We start from the raw sequence: 26264 nt of genomic DNA, 5'->3' as shown, positions 1-26264 counted from the left end.
GAGGGGCAAATCCTGGAAAAGAGATCCAGTGTCAGGAACAGACCGGAGATTTCAGGGTGCCAATGGGAAGTCATTTATGATAGAAAAGAGAATGTGAATGATAACAGAATAAGAGATATTGCTGGGTGAGGTCAGTGTGTGGGGGCCTAGATTGGGAATCTATTATTCTAACTAATGGATCATTCGAGGTTCTTAATCAGGGGCTGTTTTTAGCAGATGAATAGACTAGCGCCTTGCTGAGACGGCCCCTTCCGACTCCTACCCAGCACTCTTTCCAACCCTCACGACCCCATCTACAGTCGGCCTGAGGGATGAAGTGGTCACTGTGTTCCGGGCAGAGGTAGTCTTTAACGGGACATCAGGGACTCGGCTGTGTTTTGTCGGGAAACCAGGCCCGAATCGCGGCCTTCGAGCACGCCATCGAGATGCTCCTCCCGCTTCCTAGAGAGGCAGCGGAAGGATGCGCCCGACAAGGGGCGAGGAACCGCTGGAGACGCACTACCGGCCGCGCCACTGCTTTTCCGGCCTGGCGGGTAAACCTGCTCCCTGGGCTGGCGCGCACCTGTGGGACAGTAGTTGCCGCCCCGCGGGGAGCCCCCGGACCTCACGGTGAGCGGGCGGGGCCTTCGGGAGGGGAAAGGAGCGGCTCCGGGCGCCCTCGGCTGGGGCGGCGGGTCGAGGCTTCTGTAGAAAGCCTGTCCCGACCCCCATCTCCCCCCAGGTTGCTGCCTGCGCGTGCGGCCCGGAACTCCCAGCGGCCTCGGCACCGGGCCCTGCACGGAGCAGAAGTCTAAGAACATGGTGGAGGGAATGAACGAATGAGTGATGACTGAGTGATGGGTAGATAGGTGATCAAGAGCTAGGAGCCGTGTTCGGAAACGAAGTCCCGGGGCTCAGAGTTCTCCGGCTGAGTACCAGCTACTCCCACCCCCCCCGCCATGAATCCTGCAGCTCAGAAACATTTTTAGGGACCGTCGTAATAGGAAAAGGCGGTAGTGTAAAGCGCACCAGGTGGCTAGTCTCGAGTCTCTGAGTCATAATTTTTGAGGCTACAGAGGCTGTTTCTTGATCTATAAAGTTGGACTTTCCAGTAGTCAGTTGACAGCATGTATGCGATAGCACATATGGAAACGTCAGTGTCTGGCTACAAAATTTTACTCTCCGTTACTTGCCGAACATGATCCAGAACTCAGGGGCGGGGCTACAGAATGAGTGACGTTGGAGCCTGCCGACTGCGAAGATGCAGCCAGTCTAGCGCTGGAAGATAGAGATGTGAGCGGATTTTTGTGATGATATTTTAAACTACACTTATTAACACTTAACATGTATCAGGCACTGTTCGAAACAGTTGTGCTAATTTATTTGACCTAAACCGCAGTGTATTATCTGTAGTTCTCAATAAGCATGTTGAGATAGGGAAAGACTAGATGACTAAGGACACATTGCTACTAAGTGACCCAAGGTGCAGAAGAGAGATTGACTGTGCTGCTGCAGCCTGCATGAGTAGGTTACTTTTGGCCAACCGACAAATCCAAGAAGGGCTTCAGAGAGTACAGTTAAATGGGGCCTTATTGACGGAACTGTCGCTTCAAATTCATCAAAAACCCCGCCTGGCTTGCCCATAATCCTTTCTGGCTAATTAGTGAGAGGTAAGGAGGTGGCAGCGAGGAGAGAGCTTATAGGGTAAGCAAATACTTAATCCTGTATTACTTTGAACAGGATTAAGCTATTAAAAGTTTCTTTCCTTTTTACCCTTCACCACAATACCTGTCTCTTCCCCAAAACCTGGATTCAGATCCTTTTATCATCTTAAAATCATTGACAGTCAGATTATTCTACACTAGGCATTGGTGGAGACACCTGTACATTCCTTTCTGGGGAATTTGTAGGCAAGGGGTTAGTAGACTATGGCCCACAGGCCAAATTTGGTCTGTCACCTGTTTCTGTAAAAAAAAAAAAAAAAAAAAAAAGTCTTCTGAAACACAGCCGAGTTCATTTGTTTATATATTGTCTAGTTCTGTTTTTAAGCTACAAAGGCAAAGTTGAATAGCTATGACAGAGACCGACCATATAGCCCATGAAGCCTAAAATATTTAGTTTTCTAGCCCTTTACAGAAAATATTTGCGGTTTGACATGAACTGCTGACAGCTCAGATGACCCACGCTTGGAGGAGAGGGTTGACACCAAGAGGTCTTTTCTTCTCTGTAGATTTTAGTATCAAACATGATAATGCCTGACCCCTGTGGAATGCCTGCCATGCGGAAGACATCTTTATAAATGTTTTATATGAACTAACTCATTTAGTTAAGGATTCACAGAATGTTAAAGCTGAATGGATTCATGGATATTATCTGTTTTGTCAGTTTTGTCAGATAAATAGCTCGTCCTTTAGGCCCATTCACATGGGCTGTGACAGCAGTTTCTGATTCCCAGTTCAGTTCACTTTAATCTTTCTCTGAACAAGAGGCCAATACCATACCCATTTGGTCTGGCATTTTGATGATGTTGTTTTGGTTTCTGGTTTTTTTGGTTGTGAAACCTGTGAGCAAGAACTGTCATTTTTGTTTTATGTGATTGTTTCTCTCACCGTCAAAATAATTCATGCTTGTTGTAGGGAAAGTGAAATATATAGAAGAGTATAAAGGACAAAGGAAAGTAACACATTAAATGACCTAGGGATCAGTGTGTTAACATTTTGGTGGATTTTCTTCTGTTCTTTGTATTTTGTATATATCTGTGTATTAATAATAGTTTCTGTTTATTGGATGTTTACTTAGTGCTGGTATATGTATGCATATTTTTTATTTTAATGTTTTGCATTCTGGGTTTTTTAAATTTTTAAAAAATGTTTATTTAATTTTGAGAGAGAAACAAAGCACGAGTGGGGGAGGGGCAGAGAGAGAGGGAGACACAGAATCTGAAGTAGGCTCCAGGCTCTGAGCTGTCAGCACAGAACCCAACTCAGGGCCCGAACTCACAGACTGTGAGATTATGACCTGAGCTGAAGTCAGATGTTTAACCGACTGAGCCACCCAGGTGCCCCCCAAAATGATCTTTTTAAGGTCTTTTCTTCCAGAGTGTAGCTCTTATATTAACAACCATTACATCTATATATCAAGACTGATGGTTCCAATTAGTCAGTGAGGTCCAGGTTTTTGAGAGCTGTTAATATGTCCTTGAGCCATTACTGTAGCAGAGTTAAAAGGTGTACCTTTGAAGTTTTAGATTGAGGTTATCAATTTCATTCATGAGTGAAGGCAGGAGTCCTGAGAATTATATGCTGTATTTCTTTGCAGATTCATTCACTGAAAGGTTCTCCAGTTCCCATACACAAAAGTTTATGAAGTTGCCAGATTCTGCTTCTCTGCCCTCACCCCATTTCAGAACAATAACCACTGAGAACCAATCTTCCTCTGTAACCATTGAGAACCAGATATTGTAATAAGAATTTAGGAATTTTGTAGTGAACAAGACAAACAACCCCTTGACTTCATGACACCTAAGAGACCAGCAGAGCGAATACAACAAAATCAAGCAGGCATTTAGATAATTTTTCTAAAATAAAATTTATGTAGTTTTCTCTTGTTCCTTTTTTAAAAGTTAAAAAAATTTTTTTTAAATGTTTTGAGAGACAGAGCACGAGTGGGGGAGGGGCAGAGAACAAGGGAGACACAGAATCTGAAGCAGGCTCCAGGCTCTGAGCTGTCAGCACAGAGCCTGATGTGGGGCGCGAACTCACAAACTGTGAGATCGTGACCTGAACTGAAGTTGGACGCTTAACCGAAGAAGCCGCCCGGGTGTTCCCCTTTTTAAAAAGTTTTAAATATTAATTTCGGTATTGTTAACACAGAGTATTCTATTTCGGTGTTCAATAGAGTGATTGAACAATTCCATACATTACTCAGTGCTCATCGTGATAAGTGTACCTTTTTTAAAAAATATATTCATTGTTGAGATAGTGGGAGAGCATGAGTCAGGGAGGGGCAGAGAGAGAGAGAGAGAGAGAGAGAGAGAGAGAGAGAGAGAGAGAGAATGAATCCAAAGCAGGCTCCAGGCTCTGAGCTGTCAGCCCAGAGCCTGATGCGGATCTCAAACCCACAAACCATGAGATCATGATCTGAGCCAAAGTTGGACGATTAACTGACTGAGCCACCCAGGCATCCTGATAAATGTACTCTTTAATCCCTATCACCTATTTCACCCATCCCCCTCCCATCAGCCCTCTGGGAACCATCAGTTTGTTCTCTGTGGTTAAGAGTCTTTTTCTTGGTTTAGCTCTCTCTTTTTTCTTTGCTCATTTTTAAAAAATGTTTATTTATTTATTTTTGAGGGAGGGAAGGAGAGGGGTAGAGAGAGAAAGAGAGACTCTAAAGCAGGCTCTGTACTGTCAGTGCAGAGCCCGATGTGGGGTTGATCCCACGAACTGTGAGATCATGACCTGATCCGAAATCAAGAGTGGGATGCCCAACCGACTGAGCCACCCAGGTGTCCCTCGTTTGTTTTGGTTCTTAAATTCCACATGAGTGAAATCATACGCTATTTGTTTTTCTCTGACTTATTAAACTTAACATACTGTCTAGCTCTATGTTGTTGCAGATGGCAAGATTTTATTTTTTTATGGCTGAGTAATATTCCATTGTGTATATATACATCTTTATCCATTCATCTACTGATGGACACTTAAGCGGCTTCCATTATTTGGCTATTGTAAATAATGCTGCAATAAACATAGGGGTGCATGTATCACTTTGAATTAGTGTTTTTGTGTTTTTTGGGTAAATACCTAGTAGTATAATTACTGGATCATAGAGTAGTTCTATTTTTAACTTTCTGAGGAACCTCCATTCTGTTCCCACAGTGGCTGCACCCGTTTCCATTCCCACCAACAGTGCACGAGGGTTTCTTTTTCTCCACATTGTCTTCAACGTTTGTTTCTTGTGTTTCCGATTTTTGGTTTTGTATTCTCCTATTTCAACATACTATGTTTTCTCATGAATATTCTTTGAAAATAGGACTTTTAAGAGTTATAAAATCTATCATATCGATATGCCATCAATGTTTATTTGCCTGTTGTTTTACAATTATATTAACAGTGTGATCTTTGTACTTAAATTTCTGTGTCTATCGCTGATTATATTTTTTCCCTTTTTTCTCTGATTATTGAAGCTGTTTATTCCTACAGGAAAACTTTAAAACATTACACAAAGATAGGCCTTAAGACAAAAGTTTACCATAATCGTATTCTTCAGAGATGATCATGGTTAACAATTTGATATATATTCTTAGAGATTTAAGTTAGTTTTTAAAAAAGAAAGGAAGATGTAGATAATAGGGGAAATTTGGGAAGTAGAAGGGAAAATCATTCATAATATACCATATTACCATAGTGATTGATGATTAATTTTCCTCCTTGACTTTATTCATATGCACATTTTAACATATATGCATGATAGTATTATGTACTTTAAAATTTTATATCCTGCATGTTTTTCATTTATATAGAGCATATTTTTCCAAATGATCACATATTTTCATTTTTAATTGTTTTAATGTCTATATAATTGCCACCACTTGGAAGTACCATGATTTGCTAAGCATCAGTGTCCGTTAGTAGAAAGATTGTGTTTTCCAATAACATTGCAGGGTATTTTTTTTTTTAATGTTTATTTATTTCTGAGACAGAGAGAGACAGAGCATGAATGGGGGAGGGACAGAGACAGAGAAGGGGGACACACAGAATCCGAAACAGGCTCCAGGCTCTGAACTGACAGCCCAGAGCCTGACGTGGGGCTTGAACCCACAGACCTCGACATCATGACCTGAGCTGAAGCCTGACGCTCAACCAACTGAGCCACCCAGGCACCCCCCTTTTTTTTTTTTACGGGTAACAAAAGAATACAGCTTTTTCTTCTTTGAGAAGTTCCTTCTTTCTGAGAAAGTTCTTTTTCTTTTTTTAATCTTTGTTTATTTTTGAGAGAGAGAAGGAGTGCAAGCAGGGGAGGAACAGAGGAGACTCCAGGCTCCAGGCTTTGGGCTGTCAGAACAGAGCTGGAGGCGGGCATCAAACTCACAAACTGCGAGTTCATGACTTGAGCCAAAGTGGGACGCTTAACAGACTGAGCCACGGAGAGGCGCCCTGACAGAGTTCTATTAGTAGAATTACTATTCTACTGTTTGAAGAATATAGGCATTTTATAGGCATACTGATGACTTTAAGGACCTTCTGAGATACATTGTATATACTTAGTGAGTATTCTTTATTTAAAAAAAATTTTTTTAAATGTATGTTTATTTATTTGTTTGTTTATTTTAACATTTATTTATTTTTTAGACAGAGAGAGAGCATGAACAGGGCAGGGTCAGAGAAAGAGGAAGACACAGAATTTGAAACAGGCTCCAGGCTCTGAGCTGTCAGCACAGAGCCCGACGCGGGCTCAAACCCATGGACCGCGAGATCATGACCTGAGCCGAAGTCAGACGCTTAACCGACTGAGCCACCCAGGCGCCCCTAATGTTTATTTATTTTTGAGAGAGACAGAGACAAAATGCAAGTGGGGTAGGGCAGAGAGAGAGGGAGACACAGAATCTGAAGCAGGCTCCAGGCTCTGAGCTATCAGCACAGAGCCTGACGTGGGGCTCAGTCTCATGAGCTGCAAGATCATGACCTGAGCCGAAGTCGGACGCTCAACTGACTAAGCCACCCAGGCGCCCCAGATAGTGAATATTCTTATCTGAGTTCCTATACCCACAAAATGGTGATCCTGTATTCCAACTGCAACTTAGCCTACAACTTTAAGACCTGATGTATATTGCCAAAGTATCTCTAGGAGAATGGTACTAGTTTACGTTCCCATTGCTGTATATGAGAAGCTCTTTCCCCATACCTTTGCCAGTCTTTTTTTTTTTTAAACATTTATTATTTTTTGGGAGACGTAGAGACAGAGCGTGAGTGGGGGAGGGGCAGAGAGAGAGAGGGAGTCACAGATTCTGAAGCAGGCTCCAGGCCCTGAGCTGTCAGCACAGAACCCTACCCGGGGCTCAAACTCACGACCCATGAGATCACGATCTGAGCCAAAGTGGGATGCTTAGCCAACTGAGCCACCCAGATGCCCCTGCCAGTCTTGACTTTTAGCACTAAAAAGAAAATTTCCAATTTGACCTAAAAATAGATTCTTTATTCTTTTCAATTTCTTTGATTACCACCAAGATGGAATTTTGTTTTGATAGGTTTATTGGCCTTTTGTTATTTATTTATTTATTTATTTATTTATTTATTTATTTATTTATTGTCTTTTATAATTCTTGCTCTATGTTATACTTCCCATATTTTTTATGAGTTCATCTTTTTTCCTTACTCATTAATAAGAAGTCTTTTATCCATTAGGTCCATCTACTCCTTGATGTATAAATCAAAAGTACTTCTCCCAGATTTTGTCTTTTGATTTTATTTGTATTTTGGATATAGAGATTGTTGCTTTTCTGTGACCAGATTTATCAAGTTTTGTCCTTTGTGGTTTGTGTTTTTTTGCATAATGCTTAGAAAAGTCTTCTCTAATCCTAAAGTCAGTCATTTCTTAATATTTTGTGGTTTCACTTTTTATATGTAACCCTTTAATCAGTTTAGATTTATTTTGGTATATGGTGTGAGGTAGGAATCTTACTAAGTATTTTTTTCCAGGTAAGCAACAGTTGCAACATAATTCATAAGTAATCAATTTTGTATGACTAGAAATGCCAATTTTCTCATATATTAAATTCTTTTATTTATTTCTCTTTGGGGATTAGGAATCTCTAAAATCAAAAGCCAGAGTTAAACTTCCTTTTATGTTTATTTTATTTTAAAAAATTTTTAATGTTTATTTCAGGGAGAGAGACAGAATGCAAGCAGGGGAGGGGCAGAGAGAGAGGGAGACACAGAATCTGAGGCAGGCTCCAGGCTCTGAGCTGTCAGCGCAGAGCCTGATGCAGGGCTTGAGCTCACGAACTATGAGATCATGACCTGAGCCAAAGTCGGACACTTAACCGACTGAGCCACCCAGGCACCCCAAACTTCCTTTTAAATATGTAAACTCATTGTTGAGGTTTTCCTAGCCACACTCATTTGTTGGTTTTATCTGTTACTCCCAGGATGTTAATTACTCTCTTTATGACACTTCTGTATTCCAGATATGTAAGTCTAGTTTCTACTTGGATATTTGAAAACTAAACGTATCTTCTTTCTCTCCAGACTAGTGTTCCCATTCTCTCTAAAGGTCACTGTCATCACTCAAGCCCTAAACTGGCAAATTATCTTGACTTCTCCCTCACCCTTACACCTCTCCTAAATATTCATCCAATCCTGTGGATTTTGTCTTTTAGTTGGTCCAGTCTCTTTACTGGACTGCTGAAACAACCTCCCACGGAAGCTTCCAGCCTTCATCTTGCTTCTCCACCTTCCACCGTTCATACACAGTTTTCCTCTGTGCTATGGGCAGAAGGATGTGTGGGGTTTTTTTTTTTTTAAAACGTTTATTTATTAAAAAAAATTTTTTAATGTTTATTTTTTGAGAGAGAGCATGAACAGGGGAGGGGCAGAGAGAGAGGGAGACAGAGAATTCGAAGCAGGCTCCAGGCTCTGAGCTGTCAGCACAGGGCCCGATGTGGGGCTTGAACCCACGAACTGTGAGATCATGACCTGAGTTGAAGTCAGATGTTTAACCAACTGAGCCACCCAGGTGCCCCAGTGTTTACTTATTTTTGAGAGAGAAAGAGAGAGTGCAAGTGGGAATGGGCAGAGAGGAGCGAGACGCAGAGTCCGAAGCAGGCTCCAGGCTCTGTCTGTCAGTACAGAGCCTAATGCGGAGCTCGAACTCATGAACTCTGAGATTGTGACTGGAGCTGAAGTCAGACACTTAACTGTCTGAGCCACCCAGGTGCCCCAGGATATGTTTTTTGTTTAAACAGTAGATATACTCATGTTACTTTTTGCCCCCAAACCTTTTCATATTCCTTTTGTGGCTTTCTACTCACTTTCAGATAAATTCCTTAAAATGTTTTTCAGGGTTGGATTTGATCTGGCTTTTTCTTGCCTCAGGCTTCATGTCTTATTTTTGTGCTTAATAATTTGTCTTACTGGATCTCTTTTTCATTTTTCCAAAGTACTGAGCAGGATTCCTTTTGTGTATCGTTTCATATCTCTGGTATATTCTCTTCTGTCCTTACCTGTCTCATTCCTTTTTATCTCTTTTTCAGCGAGGCTTTCTTTCCCAGACTACATCAGGGCCCCTCTGCTCTACATTCCAGCATCTCATATTTCTACTTTTGTAATTCCCATAATTGTAACTACACTTTAACGTCTTTGTCCAGCTGTAATGTAAGTTCTGGGCAGGTCAGGGCACGTCTGACTTTTTCTTCACTGTTTACCTCTGATTGTACTGAAACCCCACTCTACTTCATGGTTCTCTATAGGATTGTGTTGTGGGTTCTTTCTATGCCCCTCTTATAGAATAGGATCAGGAAATCCCAGATAGAATCCTCTTAAACCTTTAAAATTTAGCACAGAGCCACAGGCTTTGGATGAGAATACCACAGTACCAGCCTTATGTATTTCAGTAGACTTGTGCCATGCATACATGTGTTTTGAGCACTCGGTTATGGTAAAATCATCTCTCTGTCTTCCTTTTTCCTTGAAATAATGCTGCAGATTCTTCTTTTCACTTCAGGATTATATGGAGAGACATTTTTGGATGAACAGTTGTGATTAAATATTACAAACATGAGAAACTGTACTATTTTTGCAATTTTTTTTTCTAAGTGAAAAATTATTTCACAATTTAAATGAATTTTTTTCCCTTTTAAACTGCAGCCTACACTCTTCATGTTGAGCTGTGCCTGAAGAGAAACTGTTTAGTTGATCTGACCTCTAGAAGAAAGGGCAATCAGTATACTTTCAAGTTGTACAAATAGAGTTCCCTCACTACTGTCCAGCTCCATAGCATATAGTGGAGATGAGTGGGTCAGACTTCAAAGCATTAGCTTTACTGTGGAGTCATTTCCCTGTGCAACTTTTGATTATATTGACTTTTTATATGGATTGTTGTATATAAAGACAGGGCACTAATTAACGTGAATACTTCCATCCACTTCATAGGTATCATTCTGATTTATTCATCCAGCGCTTGAGTGTTTGCTAATGTGTCAGTCTGGCCGTCACTTTTTATACAGCTGACCAATGGAATTTGTGAAGCTGGAAGGCTGGAAGCCCACTGCAATTTGTGCTGATGCAGTCACTCTGCTATCTAGACATTTTGTGTCAGTTAGTAGTGTTCCTAGGCAACCATTCTTCCTCATTTTCCTGTTTACTGGGACAGTGATATCCCCTCCCCCACCTTTTTTCCCCCTATGAGCAGGGCTCCCAGTTTTCCAACTCTGAAGTGTTTTCCTATCAAAGCAAAGAGAAGATTTGTGGATGTTGAATATGCAAGGAGCTGAAGAGCAAGAGCTCGGAAGAGAGGTTTGTCCAGGTGAGTGAGCAAAAGGGAAAACCAGGGGGACAGACAGCGGGACTTTGGACATTGTACAAGAGAAAGTGACCGAAGCTCAGGAAGGAAGATTACCCTGTATTTTAGGGATGTTGGGGGGACATTGGGGAAGATGTGGGTGAGCGTCTCCTGGGACCAACTTTCCCCAGTACTCATTTTGTCTCCTTTCCAGCATTCGCTTGTCCATTCGCCCATGGTCCACACTGAATACAAACCACGCCCTGATCTTCATCGTTTTCCCTGTATTTCTACTGTCTCTGGCTCTCTCACTTCCTCTTCTGTGGGGTACCTTATTAATGGTGGTCACCTTACCCTAACACAGATCTCTTCCACCACTTGTAATTGAATTACTTGCTCTACTTGCTTTTATTGGCCCTTATATGCCATTATTGAGTCACGTCAGAATTAGGCCCCTGTAACTTCAGGGGCTTCCCCTCTGGCCTGCACGAGAGATATTCATTCTGATGTCTTCTTTCAGATTTGATGAGCAAGTCTGTTCCAGAGCAGGATGTCTCTGAAATTGATTCACCAGGGATAGTAGCAAAGAGATTACAAGACGATGCATACCAGGATTCTACATTTGGAGAAAAATATGCATGTGAGAGCATGAAGGAAAACCCTTCTGGAGAGGTTCCTGGATCATGTCTTTTCAAAGAAGGAGGTTTTGGGGGAATAACTTTTATCCACAAGGAAGCATCTCCTGAAATGATTAGCCAAGAATATAATTTTGAGAGAAGCTTACTTTTGACTTCAAGCTTTGTTACACATCTCAGGGTTTCTACACAAGAGAGCCTACATCAGTGGGAGACAAGTAGCATACACACCAATGAGATTTCAGACCAGAGTAAATGTCCAACCCTCTCTACACAGAAAAAGCCTTGGGAATGTAATGAATGTGGAAAAACTTTTACTCAGAGCTCATCCCTTACCCAGCATCAGAGGACTCATACTGGAGAGAGGCCCTATGCATGTGAGGAATGTGGGAAAGCCTTTAGTCGTAGCTCCTTCCTTGTTCAACATCAAAGAATTCACACTGGAGTAAAACCATATGGATGTGAGCAGTGTGGGAAAACATTTCGGTGTCGGTCGTTTCTTACTCAGCATCAGAGAATCCATACTGGAGAGAAACCTTATAAATGTAATGAATGTGGGAATTCCTTCCGCAATCATTCACATCTCACTGAACATCAGCGAATTCACACTGGAGAGAAACCTTACAAATGTAATCGATGTGGGAAGGCATTCAATCAGAACACACACCTCATTCATCATCAGAGGATTCACACTGGTGAGAAACCTTATTTATGCAATGAATGTGGCTCTTCTTTTCGTAAACACTCAAATCTTACACAACACCAGAGAATTCACACTGGGGAAAAACCCCATAAATGCGATGAATGTGGGAAAACTTTTCAAACAAAGGCAAACCTCTCTCAGCATCAGAGAATTCATACTGGAGAGAAACCCTATAAATGTAAGGAATGTGGCAAAGCCTTTTGTCAGAGCCCATCCCTTATTAAACACCAGCGAATTCATACTGGAGAAAAACCTTATAAGTGTAAGGAATGTGGCAAAGCATTTACTCAGAGCACCCCACTCACTAAACATCAGAGAATTCATACAGGGGAGAGACCCTACAAATGCAGTGAATGTGGTAAAGCCTTCATTCAGAGCATTTGCCTCATTCGGCATCAGAGAAGTCACACTGGAGAAAAACCCTATAAGTGCAATGAATGTGGGAAGGGCTTTAATCAGAATACCTGCCTCACTCAGCATATGAGAATTCATACTGGAGAGAAGCCCTATAAATGTAAAGAATGTGGGAAAGCCTTTGCTCATAGCTCATCTCTTACTGAACATCACAGAACACACACTGGTGAGAAGCTCTATAAATGTAGCGAGTGCGAGAAAACTTTCCGCAAGTATGCACACCTTAGTGAACATTACAGAATTCACACTGGTGAGAAGCCTTATGAATGCATTGAATGTGGAAAATTCTTCAGACATAGTTCAGTCCTTTTCAGACATCAGAAACTTCACAATGGTGAATAACCCTGGCATTCAGGTTATGACAGCTTCTCTAGAAATAGTGACTAGGAATCTGGCTGGGGCCAGGGCGGGCAGGTACATTTCCTGGAGGGAGCACCGACTGTTACACTCAGAAGAGTATTTCCAGTTACGGAGGCGGGAGCTTGGAGAATGCAGAGCCTACAGCTGGGCATCTGGGAATTCAGGGTAGAAAGGAAGTTCCCTGCTTTTCAGATGAACCTTTGCTGCTTGCCACTTCTCCTTGTGACTTTCATACCTTGAGGTGCCATTGTTAAGTTAGCACTTGTGTTTCCCCTACTGCACCCCTGCCCCACCTTCCCGGCTTGTGACCTGTGTTCTCTGGCCAGTAGGCTGAGGTGCTTTCCCAAACATTCAGTGTGAAAGTGGCAAGAGTTCTGAGGTAGTGCTAAGTAGCCTCCAGGTATCTGAGGCTGCTTTCAACATGCGATCTGTAGACGGGGTCTCATGAAGGAGAGGCGGAAATAAGGGAAAACAAAGAACCCTTATTCATTCATTCAACAAATAAGGGCGTATGTGGCAAGCACTGGGCTTATGTCTACAGATATGTTAGTGAAGGAGGCTTTTCTTGGGGTGAGGGAGATCGTTCCTGATCCTTTCAAGATGGAAGGCAATTTGGGGCTAAAGTGGAAGTAGGAGGTCAAGAGAAACTTCTCTTGAGTGATGCCAGTTTGGAAAGGGAGTCAGATCTGCTCAGAGGGCCAGGAAGAGGAAGGTCCAAACTTTGTCCCAGAGGAACACTGACTTACCCAGGAGGGACATAGTATGTGCTAGGCTGCTGGTGCTGAGGGACAACGTCCAAACAACTGTTCATGGGTGTTTAGGGAGGGGAAACCATTGGTGCTAAAGACAGCCTTTTAGGTTGGCTGCATTCAGGGCTGCCCGGACCAGTCCTTAAGAGAATGTTGGTCATTGTAGCAGGGAGGGCTAGGTTTCATTTAATTATGCCATTGGTAGCTATAAACAGATTAGTTAGGTTTCAGATGTTTCCATTTTTATTGGCACTATCTTATTCTTGGATATTTTACCCTTCCCTGCAGGTTAGGTGTAATTAGGGAAACACTGTCATGGGATACATTTGGAAAGTATTCTAGAGAGAATTACCTCTTTTTCAAATCCTTGAATGTTGAGACAGCACAGTTAGCCACTGACTATGATGGTATTTTATTCTTTTAAGAGAGAAGGCATGTTTTTTTTCCCTTTATTTCCTTACTCCCTTTCATGTTCTTCACTGCTACCCAGAGCTTGAGCTCTGAGAGATGAGGTGAGGATAGCCGTTGTCTGGTATTTGGAAGAGTTTCTATGCTCTGAAGTTTATACAGTTTTAAAATAATGACTTAAAAACAAAGTCAGTTGATTCTGGAATGGTTGGTTACTTAGAACTCAGTATTAATTTTTTTCCAGAGCAACTGTCTTGTAAGTAGTGGTTTGAGCTATTAATTACCATGAATAGGAACGTGGCAGAAATATCACTCTTCCTCTCTAGCTGTGAAGAGTATGTTTTCAAAACCTGCCACAGGGCAACTAATAATTGAGTAAATCAATGCTTTATGGACAAAAATAACCCTGTTAAAACTTCATGTTCATGAAAAATTACATTATTGAAAGGAAATATTGATGTATTTGTACTAAGTGAAAATAACGCTAAAGAATTCATTGCTGGCACATAGTAAATGTGTAATAAATATTTGTTGAATTAATATATTTTAATCAAACTTTGCCCACCAGAAACTTTAGCAACTTCCTGGGTTATGTAGGTGTTTAGAATATTTATACACTACTATCTTTAGAGTCTTGAGATTAGAGAGAATTGGGAGAGTTTTCTTAAGGAAGAAATGGGAAATCTAAGGATGAGACATCTCCCAACTTTTTGTTCGAAAGGTTTTTAAAAAGAGAATAGACACAACTCTTTTTTAAAATGGTACCATTTTTTGGTACCATTTTCACTTCCTGGGAAAACAGGAAGGAAAGGAACTTGTCATCTTTCCGCTCTCCTTATCCCATATTCTCACACTTGCAAATATTTGCTCCTGGCAAAATTCTCTCATTCGCTGGCCAACCATGTGCCTACTTACTCTAGCTTGGCCCCAAATCCTGGAAATGCCCCCTCTGTCAATCTTGTACTCAGTCTTCGTATCCAAGCAGCCACTGTATCCTGCTTACATCTCCTAAATCTCAAAGCCATTTCCATTGCTACTGCTTTAGTCCACTCCCCAGTTTATTTCCTAGACCATTTTCCTATTTTCCCAGTCAGTCTTCCAGTTACCCCACTAGGCCGTCTTTCACATTTCTTCTTGATGGTCTTTGAAAGACACAACTAGCAGTGCTGCTGTTACCTCAGAATATTCTAGCCCCTTAAAAGGCACATAAGGCTCCTATGTTGGCCCATGCCTACATCATCATCCTCAGGTGCCATTCCCTGCATTGCATGCTGTTCCATTGTGCAAATTCCGTGATTCCCCATCACTGCTGGACTCAGCTTTGGCACCTTTTGCACATCCTGTTTTTATTGCCTCAATATCCTTCCTTCTGCTTGCCTGGGAAGCTCCCCTTTGTCACTTGTGAACGTGCTCATGCAACATCTCCTTTGAAGCTGTGTCTGGCCTCGCATATTTTTTATTTTTGTATTTTATATCTTCATTTTGTTTATCATGTTGCATTGTAATGGCTTGTTTACAGATCTTTTCCCACTGAACTATCAGCTCCGTCAAAGCTGGGACCATGTGATATTTATTCAGGTTTGTATCCACAGTCCCTGGAATTTAGAGTGTGTTCAGTAAATATTTGCTGAGCTACACTAAAACGTTGAGTCACACATTTCTCCATGCCTCCCTGCCAGGCTATAACTTAGGTCCACAGTCACCAGCAGAAAGGAGGTGTGGTAAGTATAGGACCGTGTCCATGAAGTATTTGCCAGGCGCGAGAACTCCAAACCTTTCCCCAAGATACAGATGGTGTGGTTGTATTAAGCAGAGGGTCTCTTAAGAGAAAGTAACCTTTTGTAGCAAAACCCCCCAAAACTCCACTTGTTATAAATTAGCCATTTAAATGTCCCATCACAATTTAACCGAGTATTTTCAGACGTCACATTGATGTCAGGGTCAACCGGAAGAGGCAAATGCAGCTGTAGAAGCACAACCACTTCAGCTGGAATATCCCTGAAATAAGCAGGAGCTGAATAGTGATGCTGGCCTGGCAGGAGAGCGATTGAGCTTAGTAGCAGTCCCAACCATGGAAGCGCTTCCTGAGCTCATGGCTTTCCTTGGCTCAGGATGATAAAGAGCTGGAATATGTTGCTTATTCTCAGTGTGCTGAAATGTAGTATGTGATTTCAGAAGGACATGGCATGAGGCCACATCAGATCCTCAAAACTAATAGAGACAACAGGTGGTTGGACTTGCCCAAGGTCACACCGCTAGAAAGTGTCATGTGAAATTTAAATTCCTGTATCTTTTCTTGCTTTTCCTTCAGATTTCTCTTTATTGGTCATACTTCTGTTCCATGATGCCCCTTTAGTTGTTTATTATAGAGTTGACCACTTAGGGCTCCACTCTTGCCCTGCTTGTGAGGATGGGAGGAGCTTGTTTTAAGATTATATTTATTTTGAAAGTTTATTATTTTTTTATTTTGAAAGATGGCACAAGTGGGGGAGGGGCAGCAAAGGAGAGGGACACAGAAAGGATCCCAAGCCGACTCTGCACTGCCAGCACACAGTCTAACGTAGGGCTTGAACCCACAAACCGTGAGATCATGACCTGAGCTGAAGTCGGATGCTCCACTGACTGAGCCACCTAGGTGTCCCTTAAGATTTTATTTTTTAAGTAATCTCTGTACCCAAGATGGGGCTTGAACTCACAATCGCAAGATCAAGAGTCACATGCCCTACTGACTGAGACAGCTGGGTGCCCCTGAGAGCTCCTTTTAGATGAAAAAGCTTTTTTGCCCTCAGACCTTCCTGTGTGTGAGTGTGAGAAATAAAATGGTTTTGCATTTTGATTTTGCCTTTATTCCTACATAATGCAGAAGTGTAGCTTTGACCTCAGGTGGCTTTGGTTTCACTCTCCTTCAGCTACTGGCCACCACAGGACTAAGGTCATTTTAGTTTTGTGGAATGGTTTTGGTGTCCACTTTCCCCCCTCACCCCCTTCCATTTTCTACCTCTTTGAAGAAGCTCAGCCCAAATTATGTTAAGCCCCAGATTCATATTCTGCCTAGGGTACCCCACTCTAGTTAGTTGCCACACAGCAGAGCCTGCTGAGTTAGATTCTTTGAAGCCTAAAAGTTAAGGAAAAATGGTTTGGCCTAGGCTCTTTGGCCCGTGGGATGTTAGGGCTTGCAGGGGAAGAACTTGCTACCTGATTTCAAACATGTGCTGAGAATGTGACACTTGGTAAAAAGTAAGGGGAGCGCAACATTATTGTTCCCTGGCGTGTCAGCTGACAGTTCTACAAAGGGTTCTCTTTTAGCTGTACATGGTTAGCGATGACCTTAGTACAGGGCATCTCCACTCCTAATTTCAGCCTCCTAAGGGAACTTCATTTTGGTAAAACAGCCAGGCTGGAAGTTTGAGCAGATAACTTCTCTGCTGCATCTCATTCATTTTTTTCAAGTGTTTAACCCCCTATGGATTAACCACTAGGGATATGGTGAGCAGACAGTCTTATTTTCCAGGGCTTGCAGATCAAACGCCTGGAAGTGGATCATGTGCCCTATTATCCTGCCTGAAAGCGGATTAGGTGCCCTGCTGCCCTTCATCCCAGGAATACACTGTCAAGAGGTGCCTGTGTGTGCAAGTACTTACTGAAGGAGTCCTAGCAAGACCTGAAGTTTTGCAGCGGGGGGGACCGGGGCCTTGAGGGCTGGGAAGGTCCCTTGAAGCCAATGCTGAACAAAGAGGGCTGCTGGGATTTGCGGAGCACGATGGGATGCACATTTACCGAACTCTTCTGAAGTGCCAGGAGGTCTTAGTAGTAACACATTGACTCCATTTAATATTCGTGATAACCTTATGAAATTTGGTACCACTATTCAATTTTAGAAGTCAGGAAACAGGGACAGAGAGGTAAATAAAGTAACTTGCCCAAGTTTACACGCTGAGAATCCGGGACTTAAGCTGAAAACAGACCTATTCTCTCGGCCAACTGTTGAACAAAGATCCTGAAGCAGAGGGTGTTTGGGGCTCCTGTGAGGAGGCCAATTTTCTGGCAGGTGAGAATGTAAGGAAGGCTGAAGCCCGCTTCCCAGACCCTTGGGAAGACCTCCAAAAGGCAGTGACGTGGAAGAGTTTTTAGGAAGATAAATATGGCCAGGTTGCAGAATGAGTAATAAGAGCGCCTCGTTGGCCGGCCACCAGCCTCTCACCCTTTTGGTGTCCTTACAGTGGGAGGGAGCCTGGTGCGGTGGGTTTGCGGGCTGTTTCCGCAGCGGCGGCTCCCGAGTCGGGCTGAAGCCTGGCTCTGAGCCGGGGAGGAAGCAGCGAGAGGAAGCCGCTCCCGCCTTCCTAGAGAGGAGAGCGCAGTGGTTCCGACCGGCGCGGGATGCTGACGTCACGCCCGCCCGGCGTCCAGGCTGCCTGGGAGCGTCCCGACGCCGAGTGTCCAGACGAGTGGCGGGCGGTGCCGCGGACAGCACCCGCGGAGTTGAGTCGGCTGTGCCGGGTTGCGGTGATCTCGTCGCGGCGCCACCCTCCGAGCCGGGGCCGGCCCCCCGCAGCGCCTCTTCCTCCCCGGCGCGCGGGAACCTTTGGAGCGGGGGTCGGGCGCCGCCAGCGGGGGGCCAGCTTGCCCTGAAGAGGGAAAGGAGAAGGCTGTTCGAGAGCCCTGGTCTGGGAGTCGGGAGACCCGGGTTCCATTTGTATGTACTTGAGGGAGGAAGCGAACTTCTGGGTGCGTCGCTTTTCTGGTTTCCAGAAGCGAATGCTGTTCCTTGCTTTTCCAGTTGGCAGAGTTGCGTGGGTTGAATGAGTATAGGTGAGAGTTTGCAATTTCCTTTAAGTTTTTATCCTCTAATAGCAACAAAATAGGTACTATATGAAGACACGTTTAGCAGCAGGTCCTATTTGTTGAAGGCATTTTCCTAAATACTTCCATGTATTGACTAATTCATACATCATCACAACCCTATTAAGTAGTTATTGTCAACGCCAGCCATGTAACCTTTGAAAACAGATCTCAGAAATAAGTAATTTACCCAAGATCACTTGTCTAATAAATGGTAGAACAGGGATTCAAACCCAGAGGAGCCAATGGCATACTTCAAGTTTAGTGGAGGAAGACATTTTATCAGAGCATCAAACCAGTGGAAAGTGCTACAATAGAGCCATGTGAAATCCTTTGGGAATCTAGAGGAGAAAGGGCATTGCAAGTCAAAAATTTTTCACCAACGAGAAGTGTACAGTTCACATTTTAGCTGAATATTAAAGTTGAGTAGCAGTTTGAATTCATTTGTTCAGTGTCAAATAGAAGGGGTTTGTGGATTGGGACCGATTAGACTGGTAACCAGATCTGCGCCTTTTGCTAGAGTGTTCTTTCCTTTCCATTCAGAGGGAGTTCTTAAAACCTTTCCTCTGAAGAGGGGTCCTGAACATCTTCTATAAGACTCCCCTAAAAGACTTCCCCTGTCCTTTCTTGGAGATTCTGCTTTACAGAGATGCAGTCTTATTTTCCTGAAATTCCTCTACTTTGGATTGTGGGAAGATAACTGTAGGGGAGTTTCCTTGCTGTTGACTCAGCCTCTTCTCAAGAAGAGCTGATCTCACTGATGCATAGTAACTGCTCAATCAGTATTTTCCAAGTAAATGAATTCAATAAGCAGCCTCAGCCACAGACGGACTGGACCTGAGGTTTTTGCTCTTTTCCCATCTGTTTTTAGAATCAAAGATTCACTGAATGTTTGTACTAGTTTTCCACTTTCCTTTCAGATACGAAGACAAATCACAGATGAAACCAAGTGACTAGCTTCAGGTCATTGAACAAGTTAGTGGCAGACCCCAGACGAGAATCAGGCCAGTGTTTGTTCTAATGTCCTCTACTGTAGCCCCAGTTTTTGGCTTTTGAAGTCAACGGCTTTTCCAGTAGGTTTGGGCTGGGGGCGGAGAGGTGGGGGGGGGGGGGGCTTCGGTTCCAACCTTATCTCCTGTGGAGGAATGTTTACCCCAGGATAGTCCTTAGGAGCACCTGCCCCCTTTCTTTGTGCACTGTCAGGTCTCTCAGAAGACTACCCACTTACTGATTTTTGTCATTGGTAATACTCTTTTCAGGAGAATAATGATATTCTTCATTCAGACTTAAAATTGTTATTTGGTTAGGGATGGGCTATTCCTGAGTTCCTCTGAATCCAGCAGCTGACAATTTCTGGGTGCTTTTTTCTCCTTCCTCCATGCCTTAGATTTCTGCCCTCCCTCAAGAGAAGGTTCCAGGAGACAAACCAGTGTTGCTTGTGTTCCTAACAGCTTATCTCTGGGTAAGTGAAATCTAAAGAGCCCACGATGGGTTGTTACGGGGGTGCTCATTCAGAAGTGGTGGCAGACCTACAGTGGGACCCACCAGTGACCACCACACCTGAACGCTGCAGACTGAAAACACAGAACCACCCTGAAATGGGCCCACCTTATTCCAATCAGGGTGAGTGCGGCCCATTATGGAAGCAGGCAATGAAGTAACTGGCTACAGGACAGATCAGAGAATGTACTAATTGTATATCACATGTACTTAAACTGTAGTAAGAGTAGCTACCCCTTCTGCAGTTATCTGGTGGAACATCGGGCAGCTTCACTGAACTGCTTGGTATAATGCCTTAATGGCGTACCAGTGAGAGAACTGGTAGTATATTACTGGAAGACCCATCACAAAGGCGATTTAAGTGTCTCCTCAGGGAATATGAATGGGCTCCCGACTCTGTTTGGCACAAGAGTCTAAGTAATAGCAACTTCTGTTCTTGTGCATCAGAAGGCAAGATGGAGCCTGGGATCTGTTAAATTCAGTAAGAAAAGCACTGTGTGAACTGGATTCGTAGGTTATGGGAACTCTATGAATAGGTTGTGACTATGGTCTGAAGGATTCAGTGTAGTTTAATATGTATGCATAATATATGTACACATGCACATGCCTAGAAGAAAGGTCATCAAAAAACCAACTGTATTTTCACTAGGTGGTGGGATTTCAAGTAATTTCCTTTGTGGACTGTTTTAGAATGAGCATACATTGTTTGTATCTGTAATAAACAAAACGAAACAAAACTTTTTGAGACAATAAAAATAAAGGAAAGAAAAGTGTGGTTAGAGTTTGGGTCTTATGTTTCACTATTGAAACCATATGGGGTTAATTTTTGTATACAGCATATCTATACTGGAAGTTTATACAGAAGATAAAGATGATACAGTCAGGAAAAATATTCAATATATTTAACCACCAGTGTGGTACAGTAATGCCCAATCAGATCAGTCTCTGATTTTACACAATTTGTGCAGAGATCCCAGTGTGTCCCAACTCTCAGCCCCAGTAGGTCCGTATGGACCAAGAAAAAATGATCCTGAAGACACATTCTTTACTGGGAAAAAAATGAATAAATCAAATAGCAGAGCAGCAGAACCTATAGAATAATTTTATTTATGCAGAAAGAAGCAAATGGTATGTGTATAAAAATATATAGAAAAAAGAGTGAATGAATCTACTCCAAACTTGATAATCTCTGGGAAGGGATTAGGTTTGTTTGGGTAGGGTGGGCGGTGATAAAAAAGGACTAATTTATCCTACATACTTTTATATTATTTGAGTATTTTAAAGTGAGGATACATTCATATGTAACTTATATTTAAAAATTGAAATAAAAAGCGGCCTCAGAGGAGAAGAATGTGTCAGTGTCTTCAGCACCATCCAGGGAGGAGGTTGCTAATGTGTGGCACATGAATATCTGTTCTCAGATTCTGTGCCCTTATTCAGAGCATCGGGATTTCAAAGTCTGATGCCATTAAGATCATCTAAATACTTCTCTTTCTCCAGTTCTAAGGAGTGTCCTGATGACAATGATTTGGTTCCCATGCAGTTTTTCTGTAGTGGAGAGAATGTGTCAACTAGCTGGACATGCAGCATATCAATTTCTCATTATAGATCAGCAAAGTGACTTTCTGTTTTCTGTATCATCTTGTGAATTTGATTAGTATACATCACATTCTGAAGCACTTTAAAAGTGTCACAGGTGAGGCTGGGTTCTGGACCATGATGGTATAGTCAAGTTACCGTCTAATGGGAATCTCTTCCCCAAGGACCACCCCTATCCTAATTTTTCTCTAAACAAAACAATGATATCTTACTTGCTTTCAGTAAGTAAGGCTCTAGTTTTTAAACCTAAAGATCTTCCAGTTAGACACAGGGGAGAGCTACAGATGCCGAATGTTTTGGAGAGAGAGGTCCAAAGAGACACCTATCAAGGTGAGTGAATAGGAAGGATTGGGATGATGGACCTGGTAAAAGTAACAGCCTGGAATAACCTTTGAAATCTTAAAAGAGAAACTCTAATTGTCACTAGACAATGATGTAAACTTGTACTTTTCTCAAGCAGCATGAGCAAGACATTGCTTATAGGTATCCTAAGGAAATGGAATTACTTTTCATCTGTTTTTTGAGGAGTAGAGACTATAGGTAGGTAGTACTTTTCCCTAACGGTTTACCCAAGATTAGAATACTTATCCTTTTCACATTCTACTATTTATCACTCTGGATCATCTTAAATTACCCGGATTAATTTTTAGTACTTGAGTGTTTCAGAATCAATCACGATAGGGAATTGTATAGATTTCCCAAGATATGTCACTACTTAATCTCTTCTCTCTATTATCTAATCTTCTCCCCAGGTTATTGTGATCTGTATATATTATTGAGAAGAGGATAAAATCAAGATTCTACAATGCAGGTCCCTTGTTCTGCACAGAGGACATCTTCCTTCATGGTTTTTTTTTTCAGGCAAGAAGACCAAGCCTGATGTAACAAACAGTGTTAAGTGACTTGTGGAAGATGACGAGGATGTCGAGGGTCAGGGAACCTGGTCATCAGGGGTTTACAATCGGAGAAGGTGACGATACATGCCGGACAAGGAAGAGGAGGGGCATCCTACAGGAATGCCTGAGAGTACAGTACATGCACACATACACACAGAACATTCCCAGGACAGTGTTACCGTAACCATAGTCATCTTTGAGAAAGTACCTTGTAAGTATCACGAACTTGAGAGACAGTTTCCTGTAAACTGCACCTATTGGACAGACGTTCCTTGAGTGCGTTACAAGCAGCACAAATGCCCGCCAAATTTCACTGCAAATGAACCATCAGAAACTTAACATGCAGAAGAAGCCTTCAAGGTGTAGTGAATGTGGGAAATTCTTTACCCAGAGATCGTCTCTTACTCAGCACCAGAGGATTCACACGGGAGAGAAGCCCTATGTATGTAGTGAATGTGGAACTTGTTTCCGTAAACAGTCAAATCTTACTCAACATTTGAGAATTCACACAGGAGAGAAACCTTATAAATGTAATGAATGTGAGAAAGCCTTTCAAACAAAAGCAATCCTTGTTCAGCATCTGAGAATTCATACTGGAGAGAAACCCTATAAATGCACTGAATGTGGCAAAGCTTTTTGTCAGAGCCCTTCCCTTATCAAACATCTGCGCATTCATACTGGAGAGAAACCTTATAAATGCACTGAATGTGGCAAAGCCTTCAGTCAGAGCATTTGCCTTACTCGTCATCAGAGAAGTCACTCTGGAGTTAAACCTTATAAGTGTAATGAATGTGGGAAAGCCTTTAATCAGAGTGCATGCCTCATGCAGCATCAGAGAATTCATTCAGGAGAGAAGCCCTACACATGTACTGAATGTGGCAAAGCCTTCACTCAGAACTCTTCCCTTGTTGAACATGAGAGAACTCACACTGGAGAGAAACTTTATAAGTGTAGTGAGTGTGAAAAAACTTTCCGCAAGCAAGCACACCTTAGTGAACATTACAGAATCCATACTGGAGAAAAACCTTATGAGTGTGTTGAATGTGGGAAATCCTTCAGGCACAGCTCAGCACTTGTTCGACACCAGAGGCTTCATGCTGGAGAATAAAACTTGGGATGTAACCCATGTGGAAAGATTTGTAGGAAAATGCCACCCCCCCCCCCCCCCGCCAAATTCGTAGATATTGAAGACTAAGTCTTCAGCTGGGATGAATGTTGAGCAAGAGGCAGTGTGTCCTGAAAGTTAAGAAAATAGATCAGAATTAGATAGTCTTGAGTTTGATGCCTTCTCTGCCACATAATGGGTGTACGACCTGATTCCGAGCCTGCTTTCCCCATCCTCCTCAAAAGAATAATGACGATATTTACTAGGGTTATCTTTAAGACTTTTTTTTTTTAACGTTTATTTATTTTTGAGACTGAGAGAGACACAGCATGAACGGGGGAGGCTCAGAGAGAGGGAGACACAGAATCTGAAACAGGCTCCAGGCTCTGAGCTGTCAGCACAGAGCCTGACGCGGGGCTCGAACTCATGGACCGCGAGATCGTGACCTGAGCCGAAGTCGGCTGCTTAACCGACTGAGCCACCCAGGCGCCCCTACTAGGGTTATCTTGAGAATAAAATGAGTTGTATGTAATAAATAACTGCCATTAATTGGTTTTGAGTTATAGATGTTCCAAAAATATTTAAATCTGGCTACTGAAAACAAGCAATGTTCACCATTACTTTTTTTGGTTCTTGATGTACTTTCTTTCAATGTTTATTTTTAAGAGAGAGAGAGAGAGAGCGCGCATGTGCGAGTGGGGAAAGGGCAGAGGGACGCACAGAATCCAAAGCAGGCTCCAGGCTCTGAGCTGTCAGCACACTTGGGGCTTGAACTCACAAACTGTGAGAACATGACCTGAGCTGAAGTCAGATGCTGAACCGACTGAGCCACCCAGGCACCCCTCAGTATATTTTTTAAGAGCATTCTTGATTTCATTTTTTTTTTTTTTTGTAAAGTAATCTCTATACTCAACATGGAGTTCAAACTCATAACCCAAGACCAAGAGTCACGTGCTTTTCTGACTGAGCCAGTCGGGTGCCCCTTAACATTCTTGAAATTGGGCTATGATTTCATGCTTTATCTACAGAAGGTTATTTAAACTATGTCTAGATTTAAATAGGAGAATACAATATAAGACTAGTTTACCCTTGGGAAAATTCAGATTTAGAGAAAAAGGAAATTATTGGTATTTGAGTGGACATTGTGCAGTGGATTTCTCGGTCCCCTGAAGCGCCTTCTTTAGATTTTGTTACCCTCACTATTGGACCTTATGTCACTGTAAACTCTAGACTTCCCTTTTCCATGAAAAGGAAAGCCTTGCTGACTCTAACTGAATAAAAACTCATGTGGTGGGCCTTTTGTTTGGTTGGGGAGTGGTGAGGAGAAGTTCTGTGAAAATAAAGAGGGGTGGAAATAGCATGTTGATTAGTATGTGGCTGTGCTTGCTTGGAATTTGTGAAACTGAATAAAGAAATCCTCATTTAAAATGGGAGTTGGGGGGCGCCTGGGTGGCGCAGGCGGTTAAGCGTCTGACTTCAGCCAGGTCACGATCTCGCGGTCCGGGAGTTCGAGCCCCGCGTCAGGCTCTGGGCTGACGGCTCAGAGCCTGGAGCCTGTTTCCGATTCTGTGTCTCCCTCTCTCTCTGCCCCTCCCCCGTTCATGATCTGTCTCTGTCCCAAAAATAAATAAAAACGTGGAGAAAAAAAAAAAATTAAAATGGGAGTTGGGGGGCGCCTGGGTGGCTCAGTTGGTTGAGCGACCGACTTCGGCTCAGGTCCTGATCTCGCAGTTTGTGAGTTCGAGCCCCGCATCAGGCTCTGTGCTGACAGCTCAGAGCCTGGAGCCTACTTCAAATTCCATGTCTCCCCCTCTCTCTACCCCTCCCCTGCTCACGCTCTGTGTCTCTCTGTCTCTCAATAATAAATAAACATTAAAAAAAAAAATTAAAAAAAATAAATAAATAAAATGGGAGTTGGGAGGCCAGAAGGGGGAGCTCACACATACCACACCTCACACCTCGCACCTTCGCAGAACCAAAAGAGCCACACCTTGCATTCCTAACAGGGAAGAAGCCTACTCTACTAATCCCCGCCCAGGGAACAGCCCAGCCCAGGAGACGGTCACAGCTCAGCCAATGAAAAGCCATTACACTTGAAACACCCAGTGTAGCTAAAGGAATTTTGTTTATAGCAGCTCCTCCCAATTCCCCCTTTCCTCTGTAAAAGAGCCGTCCTCTCCTTTGTTCTCCTGACTTGCCTATGGTTTTATAGTAGCTTGCATGTCCTGAATTGCAACCGTCTACCATTTTCAAGTAAATCCATTTTGCTCGTAAAATAACTTTTATTTTTAAAGGTAACGAATTCTCGGAGCACAACAGGAAAGGAGGCCTCTTAAGGGAACAGGAAGGGCAGGAGGCGTGGAGTTCTCAGGTGTCAGCAGGAGGTACCACTGAGCGACAACTTTCGGTTTATTCTTCTCATGTGTTAACGAGTCCAGAGGCTGGCAGTCCGTGGCTGCTGTAGCAGCTCCTCCAGGCATGCTGCCAAGACCCAAGTGCCTTCAGTCTTTCCACTGTACCACCCAGAGCAAAGGTCTGCCTTCCTTAGGCCAGAAAATGGCTCTGCTCTTGCTACGT

The 26264-nt window shown here is 42.9% G+C and overlaps 1 protein-coding gene across 16 annotated transcripts; it reads left to right on the top strand.

The window, feature by feature from the left end:
• Nucleotides 1-488: 488 nt before the first annotated feature.
• On the top strand, nt 489-23793 carry LOC106969059 (zinc finger protein 501). 16 transcript variants are annotated; one of them, XM_053219557.1, is made up of 5 exons: nt 489-609; nt 10390-10503; nt 11000-11809; nt 19975-20049; nt 22548-22978. In XM_053219557.1, exons 2-5 carry the CDS (start codon nt 10449-10451, stop codon nt 22586-22588), a joined length of 981 nt encoding a protein of 326 aa, XP_053075532.1. In that variant the 5' UTR covers nt 489-609; nt 10390-10448; the 3' UTR covers nt 22589-22978. The 16 variants fall into 16 exon arrangements, with proteins under 16 accessions (XP_053075532.1, XP_014921034.1, XP_053075531.1 ...); XM_015065548.3 differs by having other exon boundaries at nt 22439-22978; XM_053219559.1 differs by lacking the exons at nt 489-609; nt 10390-10503; nt 11000-11809 and adding exons at nt 16803-18557; nt 19508-19660 and having other exon boundaries at nt 22439-23793.
• Nucleotides 23794-26264: the final 2471 nt, after the last annotated feature.

This window comes from Acinonyx jubatus, chromosome A2 (assembly GCF_027475565.1).
Source record: "Acinonyx jubatus isolate Ajub_Pintada_27869175 chromosome A2, VMU_Ajub_asm_v1.0, whole genome shotgun sequence".
Classification (NCBI taxonomy): Eukaryota; Metazoa; Chordata; class Mammalia; order Carnivora; family Felidae; genus Acinonyx; species Acinonyx jubatus.
Note: the sequence above shows the minus strand (reverse complement) of the source record. Positions and strands in the feature narration are given on the sequence as shown.